The sequence below is a fragment of the Aotus nancymaae genome, unplaced genomic scaffold (assembly GCF_030222135.1).
Source record: "Aotus nancymaae isolate 86718 unplaced genomic scaffold, 86718_ANA_hifiasm-v0.15.2.pri h1tg000019l, whole genome shotgun sequence".
NCBI lineage: Eukaryota > Metazoa > Chordata > Mammalia > Primates > Aotidae > Aotus > Aotus nancymaae.
In genome coordinates, this window is record NW_026988431.1 from 42,674,594 (window position 1) to 42,700,699 (window position 26,106).

A 26,106-nucleotide genomic window follows, 5' to 3' on the forward strand; every position below is an offset into this window, starting at 1 on the left:
GTTCAAGCAATCGTCTCACCTCGGCTTCCCAAAGTTCTGGGATTACAGGTGTAATCCACTGCACCTGACCTTATTTTCAAACTTCTTGATTACATGAATAAAACTAAGTAAAAGTTCATGGGTAGTAGAAGTTATGACTAGTTTCATTTTAGTCATGATTTGGTACACATCCCTTGCTCCTTCCTACTGCCCCTGCCCCCTCCCCCATTATCTGGATTAGTGAAGAGTTAAATATAGAGACAATCTCTTTTCTTCCATGTTGGAAGACCCTTTGAGTGAGAGATTATCACCTGATTTCATTTCTGCCATCTGATTGTCAGGAAATCATTCACATGAATAATTTATTAAATTTGCAGGAAGAAAAGGGACCAACCTTATTCTCCTGGTCATTCCTTGGTAGATATTTGGAATAAAATAATCACACTGACTGTGATTGGATAGATTACATTCCATATTCTCCTGTGAGTCTCAGAAGATGCTGTAACAGAAAGGATGCAGGGACAAGAAAATTAGGACATGACCATCTCATCTTTATCCTGGAGAAAGGGAAAGTGGAGATTATTTTGGTGGTAGAATCAAAAGTAGTATATATAGTTTAATTGCTTAAAGTAAATATTGGTAAAGTTGTAAATGCTGAGATAATACTGCTCCCTATCATTCATCTTGTGACAAAGTGGTATCGATACAAATGATTAGTTCTAAACAATCACTTCAGTGTTCTTAAATGTTAAATTTTATTTTTGGATATATATGTAGCACATGCTTATTATAGAAAATTTGGAAAATACAGGGACGGGTGTAAAGAAAACAAAGAATAGGCTTTGTTGTCCCATCTAGTATGCTGTTTCAAATTGCCATGCTCTTCCAACAGGATTTTTGTATGTGCATTTACCTATGTAGATTTTATAAAACTGGTCATGTTCAGAATATAATTTTGTATTGAATTTTTACTTATTTTGTCATAAGCATTTTTTCATTAACTAGCCTTTGAAAATAGTTTTGATGGCTGTGTAATGTTCCATTATGTGAGTGTGCCATAATGTATTTACTCATCCTTTATTAACATGTAGATTACTTCTAAATTTTCAGTATTGTGAATACTCTTGTGGTAAACATCACTGAATGTGAATCTTTCCCCACAATGTTGATTATTTCCTTAGGATAGAGTCCTAAAGAATTCCCATTGGTTTTAATTTGCAGTCCACACAAAGCAAACAAAATCATGTTATTTAAAACTATTTGCTTTCTATTAAATAGATCTTCAAACTAGAGGTAGTTTTAAGATGATATTATACTTATTCTACTTAGATTTATTAAATAAGGAGCACATGCATGTGCTCTGATATTGCATTCTTTCTATTTTATTTTTGGGAAGTGAAGTGTAGTCTTTCTTAAGAAATTGAATTCTGTATGTTGTGTTTTAGTTTTTGGAGTGCCTCATTTCATAACATTTCACTTTTCTGTTCATAGTCTCTTATATGTGGTCCTTCATTTGACATAGCTTCCATTATTCCATTCTTGGAGCCGCTTTCAGAAGACACTATTGCTGGCCTCAGTGTCCATGTTCTGTGTCGTACACGCTTGAAAGAGTATGAACAGTGCATAGACATATTGTTAGAGAGATGCCCAGAGGCAGTCATTCCATATGCTAACCATGAACTTAAAGAAGAGAACCGGGTATGCTTTTCAGATTATGTTTTTAGGCTTGATCAGTGATAATCAGATTTGATAACCTCATTTCCTTTCCTGCAAAATGGTTATAATTTATGCTAGTCCAACTTCATAGGGCAGTGTGGGTCCAGTGAGCATATATATTTACTATGTTATGTGTTTTGAGTATTATGAAATGCTGCTAAAATATATGGAGATGGTATATTACCATCATTAAAAAATCTCTTGTTTGGAGATGAAGTAGTTGATTACCTGAAGATTTGGGAAACAGTGTATGATGGGAAAATATTTTCTCTGCCATATGGTTTTTAGTTGAGAAATTAGAAGAATTTTGGACCTTAGTTCTTTTTTTTCTTCATTCCTTCCCTCTTGCCACATAAGAGATGGTAATGGGATATGTCTGTTACTTCTTGAAAATAGCCAGGTACATATGTACAATATATGTATTATTGGGTTTTCAAGTTACAAACCTGATTTTTATGTTATAGTTAAGGCAGAAGACTGGCTGCTGATATAACTTGTGTTATAACAAAATTAGTTGCCTTAACCAAAATGGTATATTTTTGCTCTGTGCTTTCCTCACAATCTTCTTATTCTCATTTGAAATCTGAGAATAAAATGCATCAAAATAAAATTTATTCTTTTTTTCCTAAGATAGACTCTGTGGTGGAAAAAACTGCTGCCTGAACTTTGTCAGAGAATAAAATGTGGTGGAGAGAAATATCAACTCTATTTGTCATCATTAAAAGGTAAAATGATTTTTTTTGCTTGATTATAAACTTAAGAGTCTCAGTTTTAAATTTGGTGAAGCCTTCTTTCTCTGGTATTTTCATGTGATTCTCAACTGAGACAGAGGACCTTACAGAACCGTCTCGGAAGCTTATTTTCAGCATTCACATACCCTCCCCTAGACATTTGATTGATATTCATTTATCTCCTAGTCACAGAACTGATGTTCTTTTAACTTAATCCTTTCAAACACTTAACAAATTATCACAGTCATAGAAAATGACAGCATCAATGTTTTTAAAATGTGAGTAATCATTAAGGCAATTAACATCTTTCATTAATGATCAGAGTACCTAATTTACTTCATGTATGAAGTTAAGATCATTACTATTAAACATAATTATAAGCAAGTATTGACGAATAACAACCTCAAGGATTTAAAAGTTGAGTATCTAAATTGTACAATATTTTACAGCATAGTAGTTACTTGAATTTTCATAATCATAAATCTTGATAGATATGTAATCCATTTCTGTACTGCTATGTGTTGATATAATTAGTTAATTGTTGTCCTGATGACAAAGGGTATGGGTATATCAATTGCAGAGCACATAAAATATAAGAAATTGACAGTGTTGAAATTGTGCTTTCCAGTCAAGACAGTTGATTTTTAAAATGTAAGGCAGAACTAGTGGCCATTGGAGATTATTTTTCTGAAGATCCCCCTTTAATTAAAGCTGTATGCTTGTGATTGGGAAGGGAAAGGGATGACTTTATTCTTTGTCCTCCCCATCTCCCTGATTGCTTTTGGTTTTCAGAAGATGGAAGTGACAGGTGTCTGATTGCTTTGCCACACTTACATACACTTTACATAATTTATCATTGACTGTTTGTGTTGGTGGAGCACTTTCTAGTGCAGACATCCCGCATCTTTACACCTCAGCATCATCATCTTAATCAGAAGACTTTCTTCCTCTTTTTCTGATCCACAGCCACACACACACCTCACCCATAATCATTCCTCCAAATGTTGCATTTTTCTCTGTCTTCAAAATATATTTGTGTGCATACACGTGTGTGTGTGTGTGTGTGTGTCCCACTTAATGGGACTAAGTGCCATGTGTGATTTACCTTTATTAGACTGTAATACCTCAAGAGCTGGCATAGTGTTTTATTCATTTTTCACATTACACCTTCCTCACCAGCAATATGCCTCTCCTATAGGAAGCATCCTGTAACTGTTCATTGATTAGAAAGGAAGACAGAGCTGAAGAACTTTAGGTTCATTTCACAGGAGGGCTTTTTCTTGATAGTTGTACACTGAGAAGAGCCCTGGATTGGGATCTGGAGAATTGGAACTGAGTTCCAGGTCTGCTACCTACTAAGTGACCTAGAGCAAGCCAGTTTTCTAATGTCATGAGACTAATGAGAAGTTCAGGACTAAATCAAAAGTTAAATGTTAGGCAAAATTGCAAGAAGATAAGGTTGGAGATGGAGTTCAGGGACTTATATGTTTAGAAGCTTGGATTTCTTATCTCTCTAATGCAGCATTTCTCAACCTTGGCACTGTTGACATTTTGGACCAGATAATTATCCGTGTGCATGGGAGTTTCCCCTATGCATTTTAGAGTATTAAACAGTATCCCTGGTCTCTACTCATTAGATGCCAATAGTACTACCCCAGTTATAACAAACAAAATCGTCTCCAGATTTTGCCAGATGTCTACTTTGGGACAAAATTGTCCTGGTTGACAACTGGCACACTAATGCAGAACCATTAAAACAGGTGTTAGTGGATGGGTTGTTTGTTTAAGGAAATATTCAGTACTGTTTTTGTAATGAACCATGCTTATTTTTAAAAATTCTAGTACTGTAGTAAATTATAAAAATAAAGTTTAAAAATCATTTAAAATCCCACCATCCAGAAATAACTATTTTCAACCTTTGACAAATATTTTTTAGACATGCTGGAGGATTTTAATTGTACAGATTTACATTTAGATAGATCATTTATACGTTACTTGTAGACTTGGGTAGCTGGCGAATGGAGTAAAGCAAGTAATTTTAACCTTCTCTTAGCCTTAATTCTTCCAACTCTAAATCAGGCGTAATACCCATTAGTTTACTCTGTTTGGGATGCGGCTTGGATTGAATAAATAAAAACCTCAAAGGATTCTAGAAGGAATTAAATAGAAGTTATATATAAAAGCACTATATTAATTTTTAAAGTACTCTATGAATTTAAGATATTGACCTTGTTCTTGGAGTGATAACCTGTATTAGCCCCTCCTTATTTGGGAGAAGAGAAGAATTGGGAAGTGGTGAGATTTTTGTTAACTCTATAACAACTCTACACTAGCTCTCCAATAATTTTTTTGTTTCTAAGATACTACTTAAAGGCTCCATATTTAGGTAAGTACACTGGTTTGATAGGAAAACATCAATAATACATATTTTCACATAGATTTTGCAAACTAGTTAGTAGTTGCTTTTTATTAAAGTCTGATTTTATGTCAGCTGTGCATTATTATATTTTAGCTTTTGAACTAAAAGCTGGAACTAAAAGGAACTGTGGAAGCTATCAGACAGTACCACCACATTATAAATGAGGAACCTAGGACTTCAGAGATTAGGTGACTTGCTTTTTTTTTTTGAGACAGAATCTTGCTGTCTCCAGGCTGGAGTGCAGTGGTGCAATCTCGGCATACTGCAACTTCTGCCTCCTGGGTTCAAGCCATTCTCCTTCCTCAGCCTCCTGAATAGCTGGGATTACAGGTGCACACCACCACACCCAGCTAATTATTGTATTTTTAGTAGAGACAGGGTTTCACCATGTTGGCCAGGATTGTCTCGATCTCTTGACCTCGTGATCTGCCCACCTCAGCCTCCCTAAGTGCTGGGATTACAGACATGAGCCACCATGCCCAGCAAGGTGACTCTCTTAAAGTCACTGAGTAGGTGGAAAAGTCTGGATCTCTTCCCAAGTGTATCTGGATTCCAGAACGAGGAATATTTTCTATGAGCCATTGCTGCTCCATTCATTAACTCTTTAGCAACAAAGGCCAGTCATTCTTTTGTGTTAAGAAAGATTTTGATTGCTGCATATTGGACAGATGACTTTGAGTGGATCTTATATTTCACTTACTCTGCAAATAGAGTAAGTGATGGGCATGCAAATATCACACAGGAAATGGCACTGACACGTGGATAGAGGTGTAAGACCAAGTGGATGTTTATTGGGACATTGTTCATAGATGTCACTCTTCTATCCCAGGAGAGGGCAGCATGTATCTGTTAAGAAGCACTAGAATCATAAAATTGCATGGTTATTTTTTTTTAATGTATGTTAAATTCCTTAATATTAAAAATGTTCATTAGAACACCTTCAGACTTTGGGCTAAAAAGAAGTAAATGGTCATGAAAACAGATTTGTGCTTATTAACAACATGAAATATTATAAAAAGGAACTAATTTGGGAAAACATTGGTGTTTCTTATCCTATCAAACAATCTTTATAAATTAGCATTAGTATAGTCTTAGAGCTAAAAAAAAAAAAGTATTCAAATGATTGAACTTTTCTTTAAAGGATAGTAGACGTTGATTGCAAAATAATACAGTAATTGAGTAATGATATGATAAATCCAAATTTCATGTGGCTGATATAAAATAAATTTCAAAGGATTCTAGTAAGGAAAAACAAGTTAAAACCATAAAGAAGCCTATGGATTTAAGAGATTGACTTTTTTTCTTTGTAGTTTTAACATTTTGTTACCTGAACTGGCTTCTAATTGTTTGATTAAGAAAGAAGAGATTGAATGTAAGACAGACTTTCAGTTCTAACTCAAGATACTTTTTTCTACCAACAGAAACATTGTCAATTGTTGCTGTGGAACTAGAACTGAAGGATTTCATGAATGTTCTCCCAGAAGATGGTACTGCAGCATTTTTCTTGCCATACCTTCTCTATTGCAGTCGAAAGAAATCATTGACTTAAAGGTATCATTTGAAAAATACCATAATGGCATTTGAGACTGAATTTCCAATAATTGAATGCCAAAGTACAAGTAGAGGCATTTTGATTACACACATATGTATATGTAATCATATATATATATATATAATATATATATCACACATGTATGATGCAGATGCTTTCAGGCTGCTTACCTTACCATATAGTGGTAACTATTCATTTCTTAATTTATGACCTCAATCATTTTTAATTGTCTAGAATGTGAAAAGTCTTCAAGACATAAGAATTCCTCAGAGAAACCATATATTTTTTTAAGGTAGAAATTGACTTTTATTCCAAGGAACAACATCAGTTCACTGTTATTGGAGACATGACAATCGTTTTCGTCCCAAGAACACTTTAAGGAAACGTTTTGCAAGTATGCTTGAAAGAATGTCACTAACTGGTCCAGAATTTTATCTTCTTGATTTTTCCAGTTTTCTCTATGCTTTTGAGAAAGATGTTAATGTTTTGCCATGGTAAAAAATTTCAAACCTCATTTTTTTTGTTACTTTTCTTGTTACCTTAAGAAAACTCATGCTCTGTTTCTCTTTGAATCAAATGAAGTAAACGTTTACAAAACTAACTTTCTTCTTGTCTAGCTATTACGTCGAATGCATGCTTTTTTCAGCCAAAGCTTTGTTTCCATTTTTTGTTGATGTGTACTCTTACTCTTTTAGCTACAGTGTATGTGAAAATAAATAAACATATCATTGTATTCACAACCATGTGTCTTCTTTTTTAACTTGTTTAAAAAATTTTAGTTCAAGTTCAGTTCATTGATGTTATCCTTTGAATGCAGTTAAGGCTGGGCAGAAATTCTACTCCTGTGACATCTGCCACAGGTGTATTTTGAAGCTTTTCTTCTAATGATGATGTTTATCCTTAACAGGATTTAAGCTATAGAATTGTCTCTCAACTGTGCTTTTCTCCAGTTCCAGATAACATCCTTTAGACTATCTCTTCAAGGGTTCACAAAACTGATTTGCATCATCCTATTTTATTTTTATTTCCTTCCCTCATACCTTGCATTCCCATTCCCTCTGAATATTAGGTGTGATGTCAACAGCATGTTAGAAGGATCGATGGGAAGGCAATGATTGAAAACATTTCAATGAACCTTAATAGTGCTCCTTTGAGGACCACCCAGGAGAATATCTGGTCATAGATCTTTTTTAAAATGCAGTTTTATAAAACCCTAATAGTGGTGATATGATGAGATTATCTGAATCAATTTTATTACCTAGTATACAGGTGTCAGTCATGTATCGTTACATAGTTTGTTGATCTTTCCATTTGCAAAAAGTTAAGAGTATTCCTCCATAAATGCACAAAGTTGTATGTTTTCAGTCTTTTTTTAATGTTTATAGTCATTCCAAAGTAACCTTCTATTTTATACTTTCACATACATTGTTATGAATCATTGGTTTTTCTCTTTTTTCCACTTATCACCAATTTATTTCATCCAGCCATACTGGTCTCTATAGAAAAAGAAATTTTAAGACCGTTATGAAAAATAATATCTATTATATGGTTTAAAAATTAGTAGATGGTTCTTTAAATGTATTCTATTTTTTTACCGTTACTTTATTCCTGATTCATTTTTATTTTTCTACTTTTTATATGTTTAAAAATTTCTCATTCTATTACTGCTTTATTTAAAGAAAGATTACTTTCCTTCCTACAAGATCTTTATTAATTGTAAAGGGAACATGAATAAATTTACAGTGGAGAAACTTGGCAGACACCACCTTAACCGAAGCCTGAAGTTAACATAACCAGTAATGGAACCAATCACTATCTTGTGCCTCCTTACATGGTATACTAAGAAAAACACAACATTATGCCATGATAGTCTTCAAAAGTGCAGAACCTAAATCTAATCATGAGGAAACATTCGACAAACTCAAATGGAAGGACATTCTACAAAGTGACTGCCCTGTATTAAGGAACTATTCAGAGTAAGGGAGACTTAAAAGACATGACAACAATGCCGTACGTGATCCGGGATTTTCTTTTTCTATAAAGAACGTGATTAGGATTATTAGTGAAATTTGAAAAAGATCTATCTTTTTTAAATCATTGTTAATTTTCTGATTTTGATCATTGTATTGTCATGTACAAGAATATTCTTGTTTTTAGGAAAGATAGTTGTATGTATCTATACATGTCTGTGTGTGTACTTATATAGGGTGAACATGAGAGGGAGATAGGAAAAAGAATGAGAAAGCCAGTGTGGCTATGCAAATCATTAACATTTGGGGAATCTGGGTGAAAGGTATATGGGAATCTGAAATTATGTCAAAAAATAGTTACAAAAGTTTCTCTTCATTGAATTAATACGTTGTTATATATTCAGCAAGCAAACTATTGTACTGGATTTGGGTACTTAGCTAGAAATACAGAATACAGAATATATAGTCCCTGCCTGTAAGAAATTTAAAGCTAAACAGGCTTTTCTAAGACTCCTAATTAATGTAAACTTGCTCAAAGCTTTATTGGACTTATGTAAAGATAATTCAGACTGATAAACATGGACTGATTTTATGGGCCAAAGAGAGTTCAAACTATCTTTTTTTATTCGTTACTGCTTCTTACAGTCTCATGCAATACCTTTTCTCTTTGCAAAAGTTAAGTTTCTCTTTAATTTTTTGTCCAGTGTCGATTTTCCCTTCATATTTGCTGTTTGTTCTGTAATTTTTCCTATAGCTTTAAAAACTATCTCCCGTTTCTTGACCAAGCAGCAATCTCCCTCTTCTTTCATGATTGTTACACAGGAGGAATCTACTCTGTGGCTGTGTGTGTACGGTTGCCCTGTAGTGTCATACAGCACATGCCAGGCATTTGCACACATGCATTCCCCAAATGCCTCCATGTTCCCTTACTCGCCATTATTTTTCTAGCAGGACCATCCTTTTGTGTGGTTTACATGGAACCACATGGAACCACATGGTTTACTAGTGTTAAAGTTTTCTTTCTCATCATATTTGGCTCTTTTCACCTTGTTCAAGTTATTGGCATTAAATTCAGTGGCTTGTCTGTGAGCCTTTGATATTCTGGTGTTATCAGTGACTGCTCTAATAAAAAGGGCATTAATGGAAATAGTTTTTCATGGTATAAGTTGTTGGTGTAAGACCCAAGAGCAGAAATTAAAACTTTTCATTTGCACTAAAGGTTAACCTTTCAGGGATTCTTAATTTTGAAATACATTTACATTTATATTTTCTTCATTTGTATGTTCCCTTTTCCCCCCATTTTGGGGAGGAAAGACATAGATTGGTTTTCTTTACATAATTTCCTCCTGTTGGGTTTGCCATTTCCAATTACAACAATGCTCAACTCAAAAGACCCAGGAATGACCAAAGCCTGCAGCCACAGTGCAGGAATCTTAGAATAATAATAATAATAATAATAATAATAATAAACTGTTGATTTTTCTTCAAGTGTATGTGTGTGTATCTACACATGGGGAAGATTATTGCAGGGTTGGGGAGCAGTATCTTCCCTGGATCTTTCACAAACAGTAATCAATAAGGTCTCTCCTCCTTGGACGCACAGAAAGACATTGCCTATTTAAAACTATATTATTTGGGGTTGTCTTGGGCCTCTCTTACACAGAGGTGCCACCTAGAAAAAGAATTCTTTTTGTTAAGAAAGAAATTAGATTCTAAATGTGTCTTATGTAAATAACGGTTTGTTTCTTGTTAAATAACTAACATAACTCCTCCCTTATATCATCTTTAGGTATAATTACACTGCATCAAATGGGTGTCAATTTGTATTAGCTTAGAAATGACAGGTGCTGTTAAAAGTACTGGCTATCAGGAAATTAGCAGTATCCTTCACCATTTAGCAGTAAAAAAAAAAACTTTTTGGAGGTAGAGAAGAAATCAGGGCAGCAGATTCACAGATGCTTCATATTGATGCTTCATGTTGGGGGAAGTATTTAGGCAAAGTAGTTCCTTTGATTATATTTGTTATATATGGCTTCTAGAATTACCACCTGGATATTCACCTTTATTTTGTAGAACGGTGTAAGTTGTTTCCATTCCAGCATGAATGTGGTCGGTCACATGGCAGTGGAGTAACCAGATTCCAGGTGTTCTTGGAAACATTTCTAAGGTTTGGTATGTTCCAGGGAAAATGTCAAAGACATCAGAACTATAAATGCCCCTGTGCTTAATTAGAAAAATGACAAATAATGTATAATATTATATACAAGAGTTCACTCATGTCATTTGTTATTGGTCAGCTCAGGGATATTGAAAGGATGGATAAATCTGTTTAAAATAATTGAGCTCGTTTCTGTGTTTAATACAAACGGTAAAATGTGGTTTTTGTATTCCTACTAAGTTCTTGGTATCCACATCAAGTGGGTGTGAAAGAAAGATGTGATGAGAATGAATTCATCAATCAGGACTACCCACAAACCTCCTGTACCTCAACTCTGGTTTGCCTGTTTGTCATAGCACTTAAGCTACACAAAAGGAACTCAGCTGTGGCCCCATTTCAGCCCTAGCCTGTCTTTTGCCTGAATCTATCCTAGCTTGTCTGTGAAGCTTTAAGTCAAGGTAAAAAATAAAGGAAGTAGCCGGGCACAGTGGCTTACGCCTGTAATCCCACCACTTTGGGAGGCCAAGGTGGGCGGATCACGAGATCAGGAATTCGAGACCAGCCTGGCCAATATGGTGAAATCCCATCTCCACTAAAAATACAAAAATTAGCTGGGCATGGTGGTGTATGCCTGTAGTCCCAGCTACTCGAGAGACTGAGGCAGGAGAATTACCTGAACCTAGGAGACAGAGGTTGCAGTGAGGCAAGATCGTGCCACTGCACTCCAGCCTGAGTGACAGAGTGAGACTCAATCTCACAAAAATAAATAAAGGAAGCAGAAAAGGAGGCTGATGAAAAAGACAAAAACCAGAGGCACTTCAAGCAGTGCCTGAAGTAGGTGACAACAGTCTGTTTCTACAAGGATAGAGTTAAAAGTCCTCTAAGAATACAATATATCTATGTAAAACAAAATGGAGATAACAAAACAGGCTTTCTGCAGTATGCTTTTTGATAACTTCTGCATTTTCTAAATTAGCCCAAAGCATAAGGAAAAAGCATTTCCAGGAGGGCCATTGGCTTCTGCTGACATCAGCACCGAGAAAGAAGAGTTGGATTGAGATGTATGGACCAATTGCTTGTCACCTAACTGATCTTGCTCATCTCGGGCCATTTGAGATATAGAACTTAGAACACACAGGGCAAAGGTTATGATAAAGTCTTGCGGTCTCTACTGTCATCCATCATTATGTGACACTCCTACCCTCTTTGTTAGCAATTCCATTCAGTTTCCTTACTCAGCAATGTGTGAGCAGAACTCCATGAAAATTCAGTTAAAAATGCAAATCCCAGGAAAAGCTCAAGGTGTAACAAAGGCTGGTGTGTCCGTTGTAATTGTTGTGCCCTATTATAGTCATCTCTCGTATCTATGGGGGATTGGTTTCAGGAATGCCCCCATACCAAAATCCATGGATGCTCAAGTCCCTTAAGTAAAATGGCATATTTCCATATAACTTATGCATATCCTTCCATATACTTTAAATCATATCTAGATTATTATAATACCTAATACAATGCCTACATATCTCTTCATTTGCATGGATTCAATGTAGTACTCAGTGCTGCAAATTCGAATTTTTCTTTTCGGAACTTTGTGGAAATTTTTTTCCTGTATATATATTTTTTCTTTTTTTTCTTTTTTCCTTTTTTTTTAGACGGAGCTTTGCTCGTCACCCAGGCTAGAGTGCAATGGCATGATCTTGTCTCAATGCAACCTCCTTCTCTTGGGTTCAAGCAGTTCTCCTGCCTCAACCTCCCGAGTAGCTGGGATTACACATGCCTGCCACCACGCCTGGCTAATTTTTGTATTTTTAGTAGAAACAGGGTTTCACCATGTTGGCCAGGCTGGTCTTGAACTCCTGACCTCAGGTGATCCACCTGCCTCGGCCTCCCAGAGTGCTGGGATTACAGGCTTGAGCCACAGCGCTTGACCTTCCTATATATTTTCAATCCATGATTGAATCCTGGATGGGGGATCCATAGATACGAAGGGCCAGCTATAGTCTTTGCAGCTTTCAATTTTTCATAAGTCTCTCTGAGGAAATATTTCCTTCACTTGTATTAAAACATTTTCAGATAGAGCAAGAGTAATTGCCATGGATGGCTCTTACCTTGTATTGGAAGCTATGGCCATGAAAATGTACAGTGTGTAAGTCTATTTCATTGCCCATTCCCATAAGATACCAGTTGATCTCATCTCCCACATGCATTGTGAGGCCTTGTAGGTTTCCAAACATTCTTCCATTAATAGCTAGGGAAAGCATATGGTTTTATATTAGTTTTCAGGATATTTTAAACCAATAGCTCTTTCAAAGAAAATATGATTATTAAGTTAATGTAAAGAATCTTTTTGATGTAATAAAATTTATTTTACTACAAATGAGGAAAATGGATACTTTAAAGTCAATAATATCACACACTGCTTTTCTAGCACTTTGTACCAAGAGCCTTAATCTTAATCGTGGATTTTTTAAAAGGAAATGAGATTTTGGAATTGGAAAATAAATTAGCAAATGATTTTGAACATAGTCCCCTTTTTGTTTTGAACAGAATTCTACCTCACATACAAAGTGAGGCAGAAGTGGTTTAAGACAAAACAAATGAGTAGTATCCAATATAATTTTATTTGAAAGACAAAAGGATAAAAAAAGTAGAAAAATGGTTTTAGAATCATGTAACATACCATGCATTTTATTGCTTTCTATGAATTCCTCATCGTCTTTGTTTACTTTCTCAGGGTGATCAGAGTATGTTTTGATGTTGTCATCTAAGTACCAAGATTCATTCTCATCAAAAACTAGAAACAGAAGGACAAATTCCAGTTTCTTCCTGGGATTGAACACTTTCAAGTAATGTTTTCGACAAACAATCAGTGGGCCAATTAATCCACTGTAGAGATCCTAGGAACAAGGAAAATCTTCAGTAACCCTTGTGATGTAGGTCAAGATTTCAGAGAACTGAGACTTTACACCCATGGCCTCGGGAATTCTGGAGCGACCGACTGAAGTAGTAGACTTTGCCCAGTGTGGTACTGCCAATTTAGTAACTTTTCACTTGAAGTAGTTAAATTGGAACAATGTTGAATAGTAGGTAGGTCATGTGGGTGATGCTGACATAACAAATATCTGCAGAGGCAAAATTGAACTCAGCTAATGAACAGTGATTTTAAAAGAATCCCAGATGAACAGTGTTGGTTTGTTCTGTAAACTCATGAACTCTTGAATGTGAACCAAGCACTATGGCAGTCCCTAAAAAATCCATAGATGAATGAAATGTATAATAATAGCACCACAAATAGCAGATTTACTCATTTGTTTGAGACAGAACTCTGAATTATCAAGGAGCTACTTCCACCTGGCTCACTCAGGCAGTTCACCCATCTATCTATAACTCATTCCATTTCTTTTATCCCTCCACACAGTAGAGGTCCTTGACACGTATTACAATGGCCTTTCAGCTTCCAATCTCTTCCCTCTCCAAGCCTTTCATCATTCCACCAGAATGAATGATCTGAAATGCAAATTATACTGCCATTCTTTGTCAATTTTTTAGTGGCTTCCTATGACCCACAAGACAAAATCTAAACTTCCCGAATATGATCTTGAAAGACCTTTGAGCTGTATCTTATTAGGAAATTTCAGATTTTTGTCTTGTGTGACATAGATAGCAGTGTATTTGCTGAAGTGGATTACACAGCAACTTATTTTTCCTAGGATTTTAACATAGAATTGGACCACAGGAAAATGCTAACCTCATCTTCCTTCAATTGTGTGTCTATTTTGGGAAGTGTCACAAAACATAAATGCTTTACATTTTACCTTAACTTGATCCACAGTTGAATAGTAAGCCCATGGAATACAAGCAGAATCATCTTCTCCAGCTCCAGATCTTTCTGGGATTTTCCATACGTAAGTTCGAGTTTCACCTAAATTCATCAAGTGTTAATGGATAACGGATCTGGTTGTATTTGGTTTACATTACACACACACACACACACACACACACACACACACCCTTGATAACTAGGACCCAGGAACTGGAAATGTCAGTGTAATTAGTTTTTTAGTTTTAAAAAAATTGTGGTACTCACAAGTTTTCAAGAATTGAGTTTTAAGACAAATGGTAAGACAAAATTTTGTCATTTTTTAGGTTAATTATAAATTAACTTTAACCCACTTACCATACCACAAAGCTAGGAGGTGCACTTCCAGTATTAAAATTTGAAAAAACTTTACAACTAATCTTTTCTTAGCTTGAAGTATGTTCTCCTAATATATTTTGTTCTCTTCAGATATCAAGCGATTTTTTTTCCCAGTGACTGGCACCTTTCCCGTAATCTTCTCAGTGTGCATCTGGACTATTTTGTGCAATTCCCTCAGCTTCAGCATGGCCTTCCTTTCCTTGTCCTCTCTCATGATCATCCTTAGTGAGCTCATGATTCCTGGCGAGGAGCCATTAGACCTCATGATCTCATGAGTCACTGACTTGCCGCAGTTCTGTTTACCTCCCCTTCGGTCCATCTCATTCTATCACACCATGTGCTGTTCTGTCACTACTCCCACGTACAGGACATAACCACACCCTGGGCCTTGGCACTTTGAAGACAACCAGTTGCATCACCCTCCTACTTTGACAATGCTCTTACCCTCTTCCTATGTGCTCTGGGCTTTTCTCCAGTCCGATCTGCATTTCCAGTCACCTCAGGACTTCCTGTGCAACTGCTCACCAGACCTCAACTTTTGACCATGCCCACTCACCAATCCCAACCACACTCACTGTCCATCCCATTTATTTAGACCACACCATTACATATGCATGCTGTCATACTAATCTGCCAGAGTCCGACAGGCATTCACTAGGGAATTAAGCAAGACAAGAGAGATAGTCCCAAGTGATGTAGATATGTTACTTTTTCTTCAAGCCTCAAGCTGAGCTGTTCCATGTCCTCGCCCTTTTTCTAAGCAGAAAATTTCACTAGAATATAAAATATGGATTCACCACCTGCACATATTACTGTCTTGCCATCAGTGCTTTTACTTATTCTCATAAGCTGCAAAATAACATGTCCTTCTCTTTTCCACACCCCTTTACAACCTGCCCTTTCACCAGCGGTCAGTGCCCAAAACCTTAGGGTCATGCTTGACTCCTCTCTTCCCTAACACTCCCTAGTGCCCATTTTCCAGCAGGCCCTTTTGACATCACCTTTAAAACAGAACCAGAATATGATAACATCTCACCACTTCAGCTGCTTCCCCCATGTTCCAAATCTCAATGATTATTATTTTTTTTACCCAGATTATTGCAGTGGTCCTTAACTGACCCCAGATTCTGTCCTTGCCTCTGTATAGTCACTTAACCACACATAAGCCAGAACAGCCCCTTAAAAAGCGTCCATCAGAACATCAGTCTTATATCTCGAGCCTGAAGTCCTCCCTACTCCATCTGGCCCCTGTTCTCCCTGGATCTCACTCTAGCATTCTGTGCTCTTAATCTAGCCTCTGGCTGCCTTGGCACTGCTCAGACACACCAGGCATGCTCCTGTCTTCAGGGCCTAGAATCTCTTCCTGCACAATTACCTGAATTGCATTACTTCTCAACCTTTAGGTGTTTTCAACAATGCCACCTCCTTAAGGAAGCCCTCCTGACCACTCTGCCTAAAATAGCACCCTTGCTGCTTACTCCCTGCTAGGTTATTGAGAAATAGTCTTTTCCTGGAAGCCATCTTTACAACTAATAGAAGAAAAATATGGTTCTTATTAAAGAAAATGTTCACCTGTTTATATAATCTGTTTAAAATTTTACTCTGTGTTTATTAAAGAAACATTTGATGACCTCCTAATACGTGCCAGATACTGGACTAAATAGGGGGAATTTAGAGTTCCACGTGGCAGCCTCTGGCCCTTAGAACCGCATGTGCTGGAGACAGATGTGGGAACATCAACCACATGCGATGTGCTGGATGTTATCTGAACTGTGTTCTAGCTGAGCGAGGTGACAGCATCTCTCTGAGTCACCCTTGAGTATTCATAAATGTCCACTATCTTCAGGTTTTTCTCTTAAGTTCTCCTGTGGACTTTTTTTTTGTATGAGCATGTGTGTACTTGGATACACCTCCTTGCATCCCCTCTTCACAACTACCTCCCTTTTCTTTCTTTCTTTTTTTTTTTTTTGAGACAGAGTCTCGCTCTGTTACCAGGCTGGAGTGCAGTGGCGTGATCTCGGCTCTCTGCAACCTCCTCTTCCCAGGTTCAAGCAATTCTCCTGCCTCAGCCTCTCGAGTAGCTGGGACTACAGGCGCACGACACCATGCCCAGCTAATTTTTGTATTTTTAGTAGAGACGGGGTTTCACCATGTTGGCCAGGATGGTCTTGATCTCTTGACCTCGGGATCTTCCCGCCTCGGCCTCCCAAAGTGCTGGGATTACAGGCATGAGCCACCGCGCCTGGCCACAACTACCTCCCTTTTCACTTTCTCAGTCCAGACTCTCTATGATGAGAGCAATCTGTGGAAAGGCTGTGCAGCCTGTTAAAATGCTTCCCTCCACCATGAGTACCTGGTAATGTTGGAATAACCGTAGAACTCTCCGTTTGTACCCCATGGGCATGTATTGAGTAGGGTCTCGTGGCCATGTTTTTAAAGATAATGTTGACTTTGTCTCTAACATCTGCATGAAGTTGTGGACCTGGCAAAAGTGAAAAGAAAGAGTGACTTCTATACCTGTCCAATTGGAAGGTCTAACTTAGTAATAAAAGCAAAGACCAGCAAAGGTAACTTGTTTATCTCCCCATGGGTTTGTGCTATAATCCTCTTGAATTTATACTGGGTCCCAGGGAATTTGGGATCAAGATGCTGGAAATAAAGATGGAGACCATTTGTTTATCTCTTAAGAGTTCTAGGGGTGGTTTGGCTTGAAAGTCCTTTGCAGAGTACTGGTCTAATTATGGTGGGTAGGATGTCCAGCCAGGAGTCATTTTGCAGCCCTTGCTGTAAGGATACCCCTCCCATTTGTACCCTTTATACAATCTTAGCTTGACTCTTGTAAGATTTTTGTGCTCCAGCAACAATGCCATTTTGCCTTGGTGTCAGTCTAGGGGTTGAGGATAACCAAGCCTCAGGGGAACTCTGACAGTATCGGAACATAGTGGGGTTGGGATGGGAGCGGGGGTCTCTGCACGTGATAGTTTTAAAGAAATGTCTCAAAACCAGTGTTGCTCAAGTTTTAGACATTCTGTCTTAAAGTTAGTCCTAAAAAATTGAAGGCAACTTTTCCCCTGCTTTGTGCATGGCACAATTTTTTCTTTTCTTTATTACCTGTTGTAATTAATTTCCTTTTATATATTCTTGTTATTAGTCATTTGTATTTTAATTTTAAAAGTAAATAGCTATAATTTGGCAGGAATAGGTTAGATAATGGGGAGAATTTGGTTAAGAATTTCATTAGGGCCAGATGTGGTGCCTCACACCTGTAATCCCAGCAGTTTGGGAGGCTGAGGTGGGCAGATCACTCGAGGCCAGGAGTTTGAGACCAGCCTGGCCAACATGGCAAAAGCTCGTCTCTACTAAAAATACAAAAATTAGCTGGGCATGGTGGCTCATGCTGTAGTCTCAGCTACTCGGGAGGCTGAAGTGTGAGACTCACTTGGGCCCAGGTGGCGGGGGTGGTTGCAGTGAGCCGAGACTGTGCCACTGTACTCCAACCTGGGCGACAGAGCGAGACTCTGTCTCAAAAGACACAGTGTCATTAGAAAATAGTTTCTGGGAACTTCACTAAAATTACAAGCATCAATTTGATAAAAACCAAATATATATACATCAGTATATGGGATAATACATTGTTTCCAAGAGAAGTAATATTTTACTATGCCATATTATTTAGTAAACATAGGTCTTATTTTATTAGATAACTAATTTTTAAATATTTATTTGAATAACTTTGATATATGAACCAAGAAAATGAAACCCATAGACATGAATTGACTGTTACTGCAGGTAGCATCACATCTTGATGCTACCTGCATTAACAGTCAATTCTACCACACGCAACAAACTGGAGCTAGTAACATACCTAGAATTCCCAGATGTTCTTCTTCTGCTTTTCTCTCCACTGGAACACTGAACGTCCTATCAGTATACTGTCGATACACAACTTTCTTGTACTTTGAGCCTATGTAAAACTCTTCCTTATCTAAAAATGCATTTGAAACACTTAAAAAGAAAAACTAAGGTTAGTATTTGTCTTAATGAAAATGGAATTTAAGTTTTAAACTTTAAATTTTAAATAAAAACATAGTTTTTATTAGAGAAATTATAGTAGTTTTTAATCATCACTCTCCTATCCAAGTAAGAAAGAATAATAAGACTTAAAAGTATGTGTGGGAGAAAGCACACCCAGCCATTTGAGTGTAGCCATCTGAGTCCTGGTCTCTACCCTGCCACTAGCGAAAATTTCCTCCAGCTAGTCACTGCCTGTTGGAACCTCAGTTTTTTCATCCCTAAAATGAGATATTTGAACAGATCATCTCTACGATTTCTTTATAGCTCTAAAATTTGATAAGTCCAATATTTCTGATTTATAGGAACTGAAATGGGCATCTTTTCCGAGGCATTCCCTTTTCCTGAAGTTTTCACTTACTTCTAATGGCAACTGTAGCCTTTTAACCATTTTACCCCAATTACAAAATAAACTTTTACTTCTTCACACTGGAAACCACACTCAGTACTGCTATAAAACTAACCAGGTAGCCACTTCCTAGCCACAGGTCACCAGTTGTGCTGTGCACCCTGGTCCTGAACACCTGCCCATCCCAATCCCTCAGATCATCTCCATGCGGTCAGTGCACAATGTAAGTGAGATGAGGAGGAGGAAAGTGCCTGGAAAAGTATGAAGAAAGGACTAACTAGGAGTAATGAGTGACGCTGTTCTAAGCCAATGTTTCTGAAGCTCTAACAGTTACTTACATCTATTCATACAGAATTTATTTTGTAGTTTTTCATAATGCACATGTTACTGGTAATTTTGTGCCATTTTTTCCTGTAAGTTCTTAGAGCGTAGAGAACCATATCTGCTACATCACGTTCAAGCATTTAAAATATTCCATACATAACAAGTTTTAAGAATGTGAAATGACTGATTGTTAGACTAACAATGAAATCTTTGAAGAAAAAATAAATGGTAAGGGGAATAATGTTTCTTCTCTGAATTTGGGCATTAATTTTTGTTAAGTTTGAAAATAAATGGCAAGAAGAAGGCACATGAATGTGAGAAGACACTCCAATAGAAAAGAAAGCAAGACTCCAAAGGATCAAAGGAGATACATGGAAATTTTCCCTTGAGGAAATTGAGAGAGGCAGAAATGAATGAGGACAAGTTCCTAGGAAGTGTTTTGTTGTTATTTTGGTTGTTATTGTTTAATGCAACTGGTTTTTTTTTTTCCTTTTTTTAGAAAATTTGGTGTAATTCTTACTTCTCTGAAAAGGAAACTTAAAATTACAACAGAAATTGGGAATCAGAGTCTGGATAATTACTTTTGCTCTTGTAAATGATGCAGCTCCTTTTCCCACTTCCTTTGTGGGGAATAATCCCATTCTACCTCCACTGCTGCAATATAGTATGTCTTCTCTCCCAGGTAGAAGGTAGAATCCTCAGACTGCTGTCTGCATTTTTTCACAGTATATGTTTGCTTCATGCCGCCTGTGTAGTGATCAGTTGTAAGGCATTCAACATTAAAAGTCCCTGGAGTGGTAAATAAGAAAACATGTCACTTCTTTGCTAGTGCCCTCTGGGACTCCCCACCTGCCTTAGAATTAATACTGAAGTCCTTATTGTGGCCTCAGTTAGATGATCTAGCTTTTCCACACCTCTGGTTACATCCCCTCCCGCTCACCCTGCTCCATCTACATAGGCCTTTTGCTGTTCTTAGAACAGGTCAAATGTGTGCCTGCCTCGGGACTTTTGCCCTTGCTGTTTCCTCTGCCCGAACCACTTCTCCCCAAAATATCCTCATGGATCATGCCCTCATTTTATTCTGGTCTCTCCTCCTGAGAGAATCTTGACCCTTTCCCCTCTCAGTCACCATCTCATTCCCTGCCTTGTTTTTCTTTGTGTACTTATAATCATTTGACATACATGTATTAAAATACTTGCTTGTTGTTTGTCTCCCTGCATTAGAATTTCAGCAGCATGAGACATCTTATCTCTCTTGTTCATTGTTATATTTACATTTGTTGAAGGAAGGAGTGACACTAGATTGATCTTAAGTTTCAGTGGCATATAATAAACCAAATAAAGCCTGAAACAAGTTAGCATATTTTCACATTTTGATCAAAATTCTTTCTCTTGTTTTAGTTTGTTTTACTCATTTAGAGCTAGGTCTGTAGATGTCTCTCAATTCGCATGGCTACAATTCTAGAATAGAATATTCACTTGCAACCAACAAGCCAACACTACGTCTAGGCCACAGAGACATGATAAAAAGTTTAGATGCAGAATATTTAGGGAGTCATTCCCCTTCTTGACTGATTTTCCAGCTATCTTTAAAAGACCATAATTTAGAAAGGGATCATCTTGGCCAGGTGCGATGGCTCACGCCTGTAATCCCAGTACTTTGGGAGGTCAAGGCGGGAGGATCACGAGGTCAGGAGATCGAGACCATTCAGGCCAACATGGTGAAACCCCGTCTCTACTAAAAATACAAAAAATTTAGCTGGGCAAGGCGCCTGTAGTCCCAGCTACTCGGGAGGCTGAGGCAGGAGAATTCCTTGAACCCTGGAGGCACAGATTGCAGTAAGCCGAGATCACACCCCAGCATTACAGCCTGGGCAACAGTGCTAGACTCCATCTCGAAAAAAAAAAGGGATCATCTTGAGGAGCCTGTGGTGGAAACAGAAAACCACAGCCTGTTACTTTCTTACTCCACATTCTCCTCAGTAACTAGGAAACAGACCTCTCTGGTACACACTTGAGCTGATAGCGGGCCAGACTTGCTCTTTCTTTCTTTTTTTGTTTTTTGTTTTTTGTTTTTTGTTTCTGAGACAGAGTATTATTCTGTTACCCAGGCTGGAGTGCAATGGCATGATCTCGGCTCACTGCAACCTCAATCCCCCAGGTTCAAGCGATTCTCCTGCCTCAGCCTCATGGGTAGCTGGAACTATAGGTGCGTGACACCATACCCAACTAATTTTTTTATTTTTAGTAAAGATGGGGTTTCACTATGTTGGCCAGGCTGGTCTCGAACTCCTGACCTCGTGATCTGTCCACCTCGGCCTCCCAAAGTGCTGGGATTACAGGTGTGACCCATCACGCCCTCGGCCTTCCTCTTTCCACGATAGGAAGAGCACTGGGAGGTTTGGGGAAGGGATAAGTTTATCACCTAACACATTCTGCTACAGGATTTTAAACTAAAACTACACAAATCCATCCAATAGAGACTTGGCTTTAAATAAATATACCCTCTGTGTCAGGCCACATGAGGAGCGTAAGACTTGTTTGAGGGAAGAGGTTTGCTGTGTCTCTCTGTTCTCCTCTCCACAGATATGTGTTTCCGGAAAAGTATATCCCATGTACATCGGCCTCATTTCCAGCGCTGAATAAGTACCACACGACTGAATCTCCTTTGCACATACTGAGACCAGGCTGATTCCCATACATGAATCCATTCATGGCTGTAAAAGTTGGAAAATAACATTTTGGAAGTGGTTTAGGTTCTACTACCATGACAACCTCTCAGACTTTCCAGACCAACTTTGTTTTTTTTTTTTAATTTTCAATTTAAGACCTAGGGAAATAACATTTTGGAAGTGGTTTAGGTTCTACTATGTGACAACCTCCGAGACTTTCCAGACCAACTTTGTTTTTTTTTTTTTAATTTTTAATTTAAGACCTATTCAGGCCTGCCTACGCTTTATATGTCAGGAGTGTCCCTGCAACTCCCTGCCGTTCCTGGCACCTTCCGAGCGGCCCCTGGCTGAAAGGAGCAGAGCTGAATGCATAGTTCTTGAAGTTCTATACTAGTGGCCCTAGCAATCTGGGAATCTCACTGTTTTTCCTGGCTAAAACAGTGATTCTGTTATTTCCAGTTATTTAAGTGGTTATATTTGTGAACACCCAAATCTGTGAATAATAACAGCGTTTCCTGGGCACCATATGCTGGAAGTGTGTTGCTGTTCCAGGTGAAAAAGTCTCTGATTCATCTTGAATAACAGGAAAGGTCATATATAGGAAGTTTTTTCCTTGCTTACCTTGCATATTTAATTATTTCCGAAGAATAATATTCTCAGTGCCTCCAAATATACAAAAATGCAGAATCAAAAGAAGTATTTTAAAGATTGTGGGTAGCATGACTAGTACTGGTCTAACTTTAAAAAATCAGTTTGTAATACAACTTTACATGTTTTTCTTCTACTAGCTACAATAACTTGTCCTGTTGTCCATCAGTGGTGTAGGCCTTTTGAATAATGAGCTCACTGTCTCACTGTCTCTGAGCTCTAACCACTTTTAAGAATTACAATGGGTATTTTAAAAAATCTGATCTTAGATTTAAATAAAAATCTCTGGGAGTATTCCAGGGCACTGGTCATTTTTTAAAAGCTCCCGGGTAATTCTAACATGCAGTCAAGGGTTAGAATCATTGAGGGCCGAGATCATATCTTTCTGCATATTGAATAATCAAATGAGCCTGTCATCACTGAGCCACAGATGAGAAAAGCATTTAATCCAGTAGTTTTCAAACTGTAGTGTTCATCAGGATCACCAGCAGAGTTTGTTTAAAACAGATGGCCAGGATCCATCTCCAGCGTTCCAAGGTCAGGGTAGGGATCCAATAATTTGCATTTCTAATAAGTCCCTCGGTGATGCTAAGGCTGCTGATCTAGGGACCACACTTTAAGGACCATTCATGTAATTGACATATCTTGAATTAAGTGAAATAATGAGTAACTGACTGACACATCAAATAACCAATGATATTACCTTCAGGGCACTATTGTAATTATTTATTGAAAAATAATCAATGAGCAAAGCTATTCACATTTTGGTTTAGTTAAAAGCATTACATATGTAGTACTAAAATAACTTGGTAGGTTGATGGATGATGCAGTACTTACAGTGCATCTTATTAGATTCCTGAAAGTCTTCGTCTTCCTTATCCACCTGATCAGGTGCAGCTGTAAACATTCTAATATTATCCTCCAGGAGTAAACTCTCATTCTCATCAAATACTGTAGGAAACAAATAGAACTCCTTGTCTACATCTTTCTGTAAATCAAAACAAAATGAGATGGAGACAGAATGAGTAAAGCAGAAGACTTCCATGTGCACAATACTGTTTGTGCACACACTCGCCTAAAGGAAGGAATGAGAACAGAAGTTTCTGTTGCTCTTTGTAAACTAGAGTTCGTGAAATACCTCAGATCACCACCAGAGCTTTCTTTGGTATCTGTTTAGTGCATTTACGGTTCAATATGGTAATCTGAGCCTCTCTCTGCATCTAAAAGTTCTAACTCTACCTTCCTGCCCGTGTTGCACATACCAATTGAAGCCACCAAAAAAAAAAAAAGATTGTTAAAACAGGGGAGAATATGGGTCTGTGCTGCAAATCAGGGAAGATGCCATCCACATTCATGAAAACTGGAAGAATTCCTGTAAGGCAGAACAGGATGGAAGCAGATTGAGGAAGAAATCATCCTAGATGAATTTGAACAGAGATTCATACAATCTCCATCCAGCTGTACAAACATTCTCACCTCCTCCCACTTCTCCCAGTGGAAAAAACGAAGCAGAAATGCTATCTGGTCTATGAAATGATTCAGTAGTTCAGAAGAAGGCAGTCAAAGAAATCAAAGCAAATGAGCCCCTCCCTGAGAATGAGTGACTCTCAAAGGAGAGAATAGAGTTTATTGCCTGTCTTTCCCTTGAGATCAGTCCTTCAGATACATGATAAGGTGATTATTAAATTAAAAAAAAAATCGAACTAAAACAAAGACCTGAAGGTTAGACCCTGCAGGGAACTGAATCAATGATAAAAGTGATCTAAAGAAAGCTCCCATAAATCAGAGGAGAGCATTCCAAGATGAAAAATATATACATTGTAACAGTTTTAGGAAGAAGTTATAAAAGAAGGAGGCACAAACACAAGAAATACTAGTGAATGTGTTTGCCACCACAAAGGGAAAAGACTAGAGGATTCAGATTCAAAAGCTTCATTGAAAACAAGACAAAATTAGTAATAGAGATTGATACCTAAAAATGTCCTGGGAAATTTTCCGTTTTAAAAATGTTATCATGAAACAAAAAAATCAAGTTGACATTGAGGTTATCAAGTACAATAAATGCCAGAAGAAGGTGAAGTAGCATTTATCTTTTTGAGAAGAAAACATGCTACAAAAATGTAATACCAGGTAAAGAACAACAAATGTCATTTTCGGATGTCTAAGCATTCCAACAGGGACTGATACAATCACTTATATACTAATTGACAGAGAAAACTTCAATGAAATGTTTTCAGGTCATATTTTATGATCATAATGCAATAAAATTAAAAATTACTAGTCAAAGACAAAAAGTAAAAAAAAAAAAAAATGTCGGTTTTGATCCAAATAACTCTTAGATCAAAGAAGAAATAGAAATAAAATACTGAGATTTGGTAAGTAATTTCTGTGAGAACACTGTAAAGCAAAATGTATGAAATATAACTAAACATATAAACTAAGAATTGAAAAGCTTTTTGTCTTAAACAAAACCAAATGAAAATAAATGTAAATATCTAAAAATTTTTAAAAATTAGTTATGGAGAAAAATTAATAAAGACAAAAGCATAAATTAACAAATTTAACACAGGTAAAATAATTAAACCCAAAACCATATTATTTGAAAAGACCAGAGAAATATATGAATCTCTGGCAAGTCTAATTTTAAAAATGGAGAGAACCAAAAAATGCATTAGAAATGAGAAGAGAATATAACCACATATATAGGGGTGAAAAATTTAAACCATTATATGCAATCAATGTGATCAACTGACTTAGAAAGAAGTGCCTGACTAGACCAGTACTCATGAATGAAATAAAACAGTGATTAAAAACATAAACAGGCTGGGCATGGTGGGTCACACCTGTAGTCCCAGCACTTTGGGAGGCCGAGGCAGGCAGATCACTTGAGGTCAGGATTTTGTGACCCGCCTGGCTAACATGGTGAAACCACATCTCTACTAAAAATACAAAAATTAGCAGGATGTGGTGGTGCATGCCTGTAATCCCAGCTACTCTGGAGGCTGAAGCAGGAGAATCGCTTGAACCCAGGAGTCGGAGGTTTCAGTGAGCTGAGATCGTGCCACCACACTCCACCCTGGGTGACAGAGCAAGACTCAATCTCAAAAAAAAAAGGAATCCAAAAGTAGAAAACCTTTTTTATTTCAGTTACATATTTAAAAAAAAAATTTTTTTTGAGACAGAGTCTCGCTTTGTTGCCCAGGCTAGAGTGCAGTGGTGCAGTCTCAGCTCATATCAACCTCCACCTTCTGGGTTCAAGCAATTCTCATGCTTCTGCCTCCTGAGTAGCTGGGATTACAGACGTGGGCAACCACACTTA

The 26,106-nt window shown here is 37.4% G+C and overlaps 2 protein-coding genes across 10 annotated transcripts in view; one reads left to right on the forward strand and one right to left on the reverse strand.

Moving 5' to 3' along the window:
* HPS3 (HPS3 biogenesis of lysosomal organelles complex 2 subunit 1) overlaps window positions 1-7,137 on the forward strand; it is a 41,826-nt gene extending 34,689 nt beyond the window's left edge. For 3 of the 6 annotated variants that reach the window (XM_012437031.2, XM_012437032.2, XM_012437033.2), the window contains 3 exons: window positions 1,471-1,677; window positions 2,330-2,420; window positions 6,267-7,137. In XM_012437031.2, coding sequence (XP_012292454.2) covers window positions 1,471-1,677; window positions 2,330-2,420; window positions 6,267-6,394 — 426 coding nt within the window. In that variant the 3' untranslated portion in view covers window positions 6,395-7,137. Of the gene's footprint in view, window positions 1-1,470; window positions 1,678-2,325; window positions 2,421-6,266 lie in introns of those variants that run through there. The other 3 variants (XR_001104853.2, XR_001104854.2, XM_064378787.1) reach the window with 3 other exon arrangements.
* Window positions 1-26,106, reverse strand: part of LOC105706556 (ceruloplasmin) — a 58,003-nt gene that overhangs the window by 3,427 nt on the left and 28,470 nt on the right. For 2 of the 4 annotated variants that reach the window (XR_002478341.2, XM_021669556.2), the window contains exons 10-19: window positions 23,625-23,775; window positions 21,972-22,184; window positions 20,049-20,256; window positions 18,589-18,728; window positions 17,077-17,205; window positions 14,341-14,447; window positions 13,206-13,422; window positions 12,634-12,773; window positions 10,428-10,590; window positions 374-478 (exon numbers count right to left, since the gene is read on the reverse strand). Coding sequence is in view for 3 of the 4 variants with exons in the window: in XM_021669556.2 (XP_021525231.2) it covers window positions 387-478; window positions 10,428-10,590; window positions 12,634-12,773; window positions 13,206-13,422; window positions 14,341-14,447; window positions 17,077-17,205; window positions 18,589-18,728; window positions 20,049-20,256; window positions 21,972-22,184; window positions 23,625-23,775 (1,560 nt within the window). In the remaining variant the exon portion in view is untranslated. Of the gene's footprint in view, window positions 1-373; window positions 479-5,650; window positions 5,692-6,679; window positions 7,894-10,427; window positions 10,591-12,633; window positions 12,774-13,205; window positions 13,423-14,340; window positions 14,448-17,076; window positions 17,206-18,588; window positions 18,729-20,048; window positions 20,257-21,971; window positions 22,185-23,624; window positions 23,776-26,106 lie in introns of those variants that run through there. The other 2 variants (XM_021669557.2, XM_021669558.2) reach the window with 2 other exon arrangements.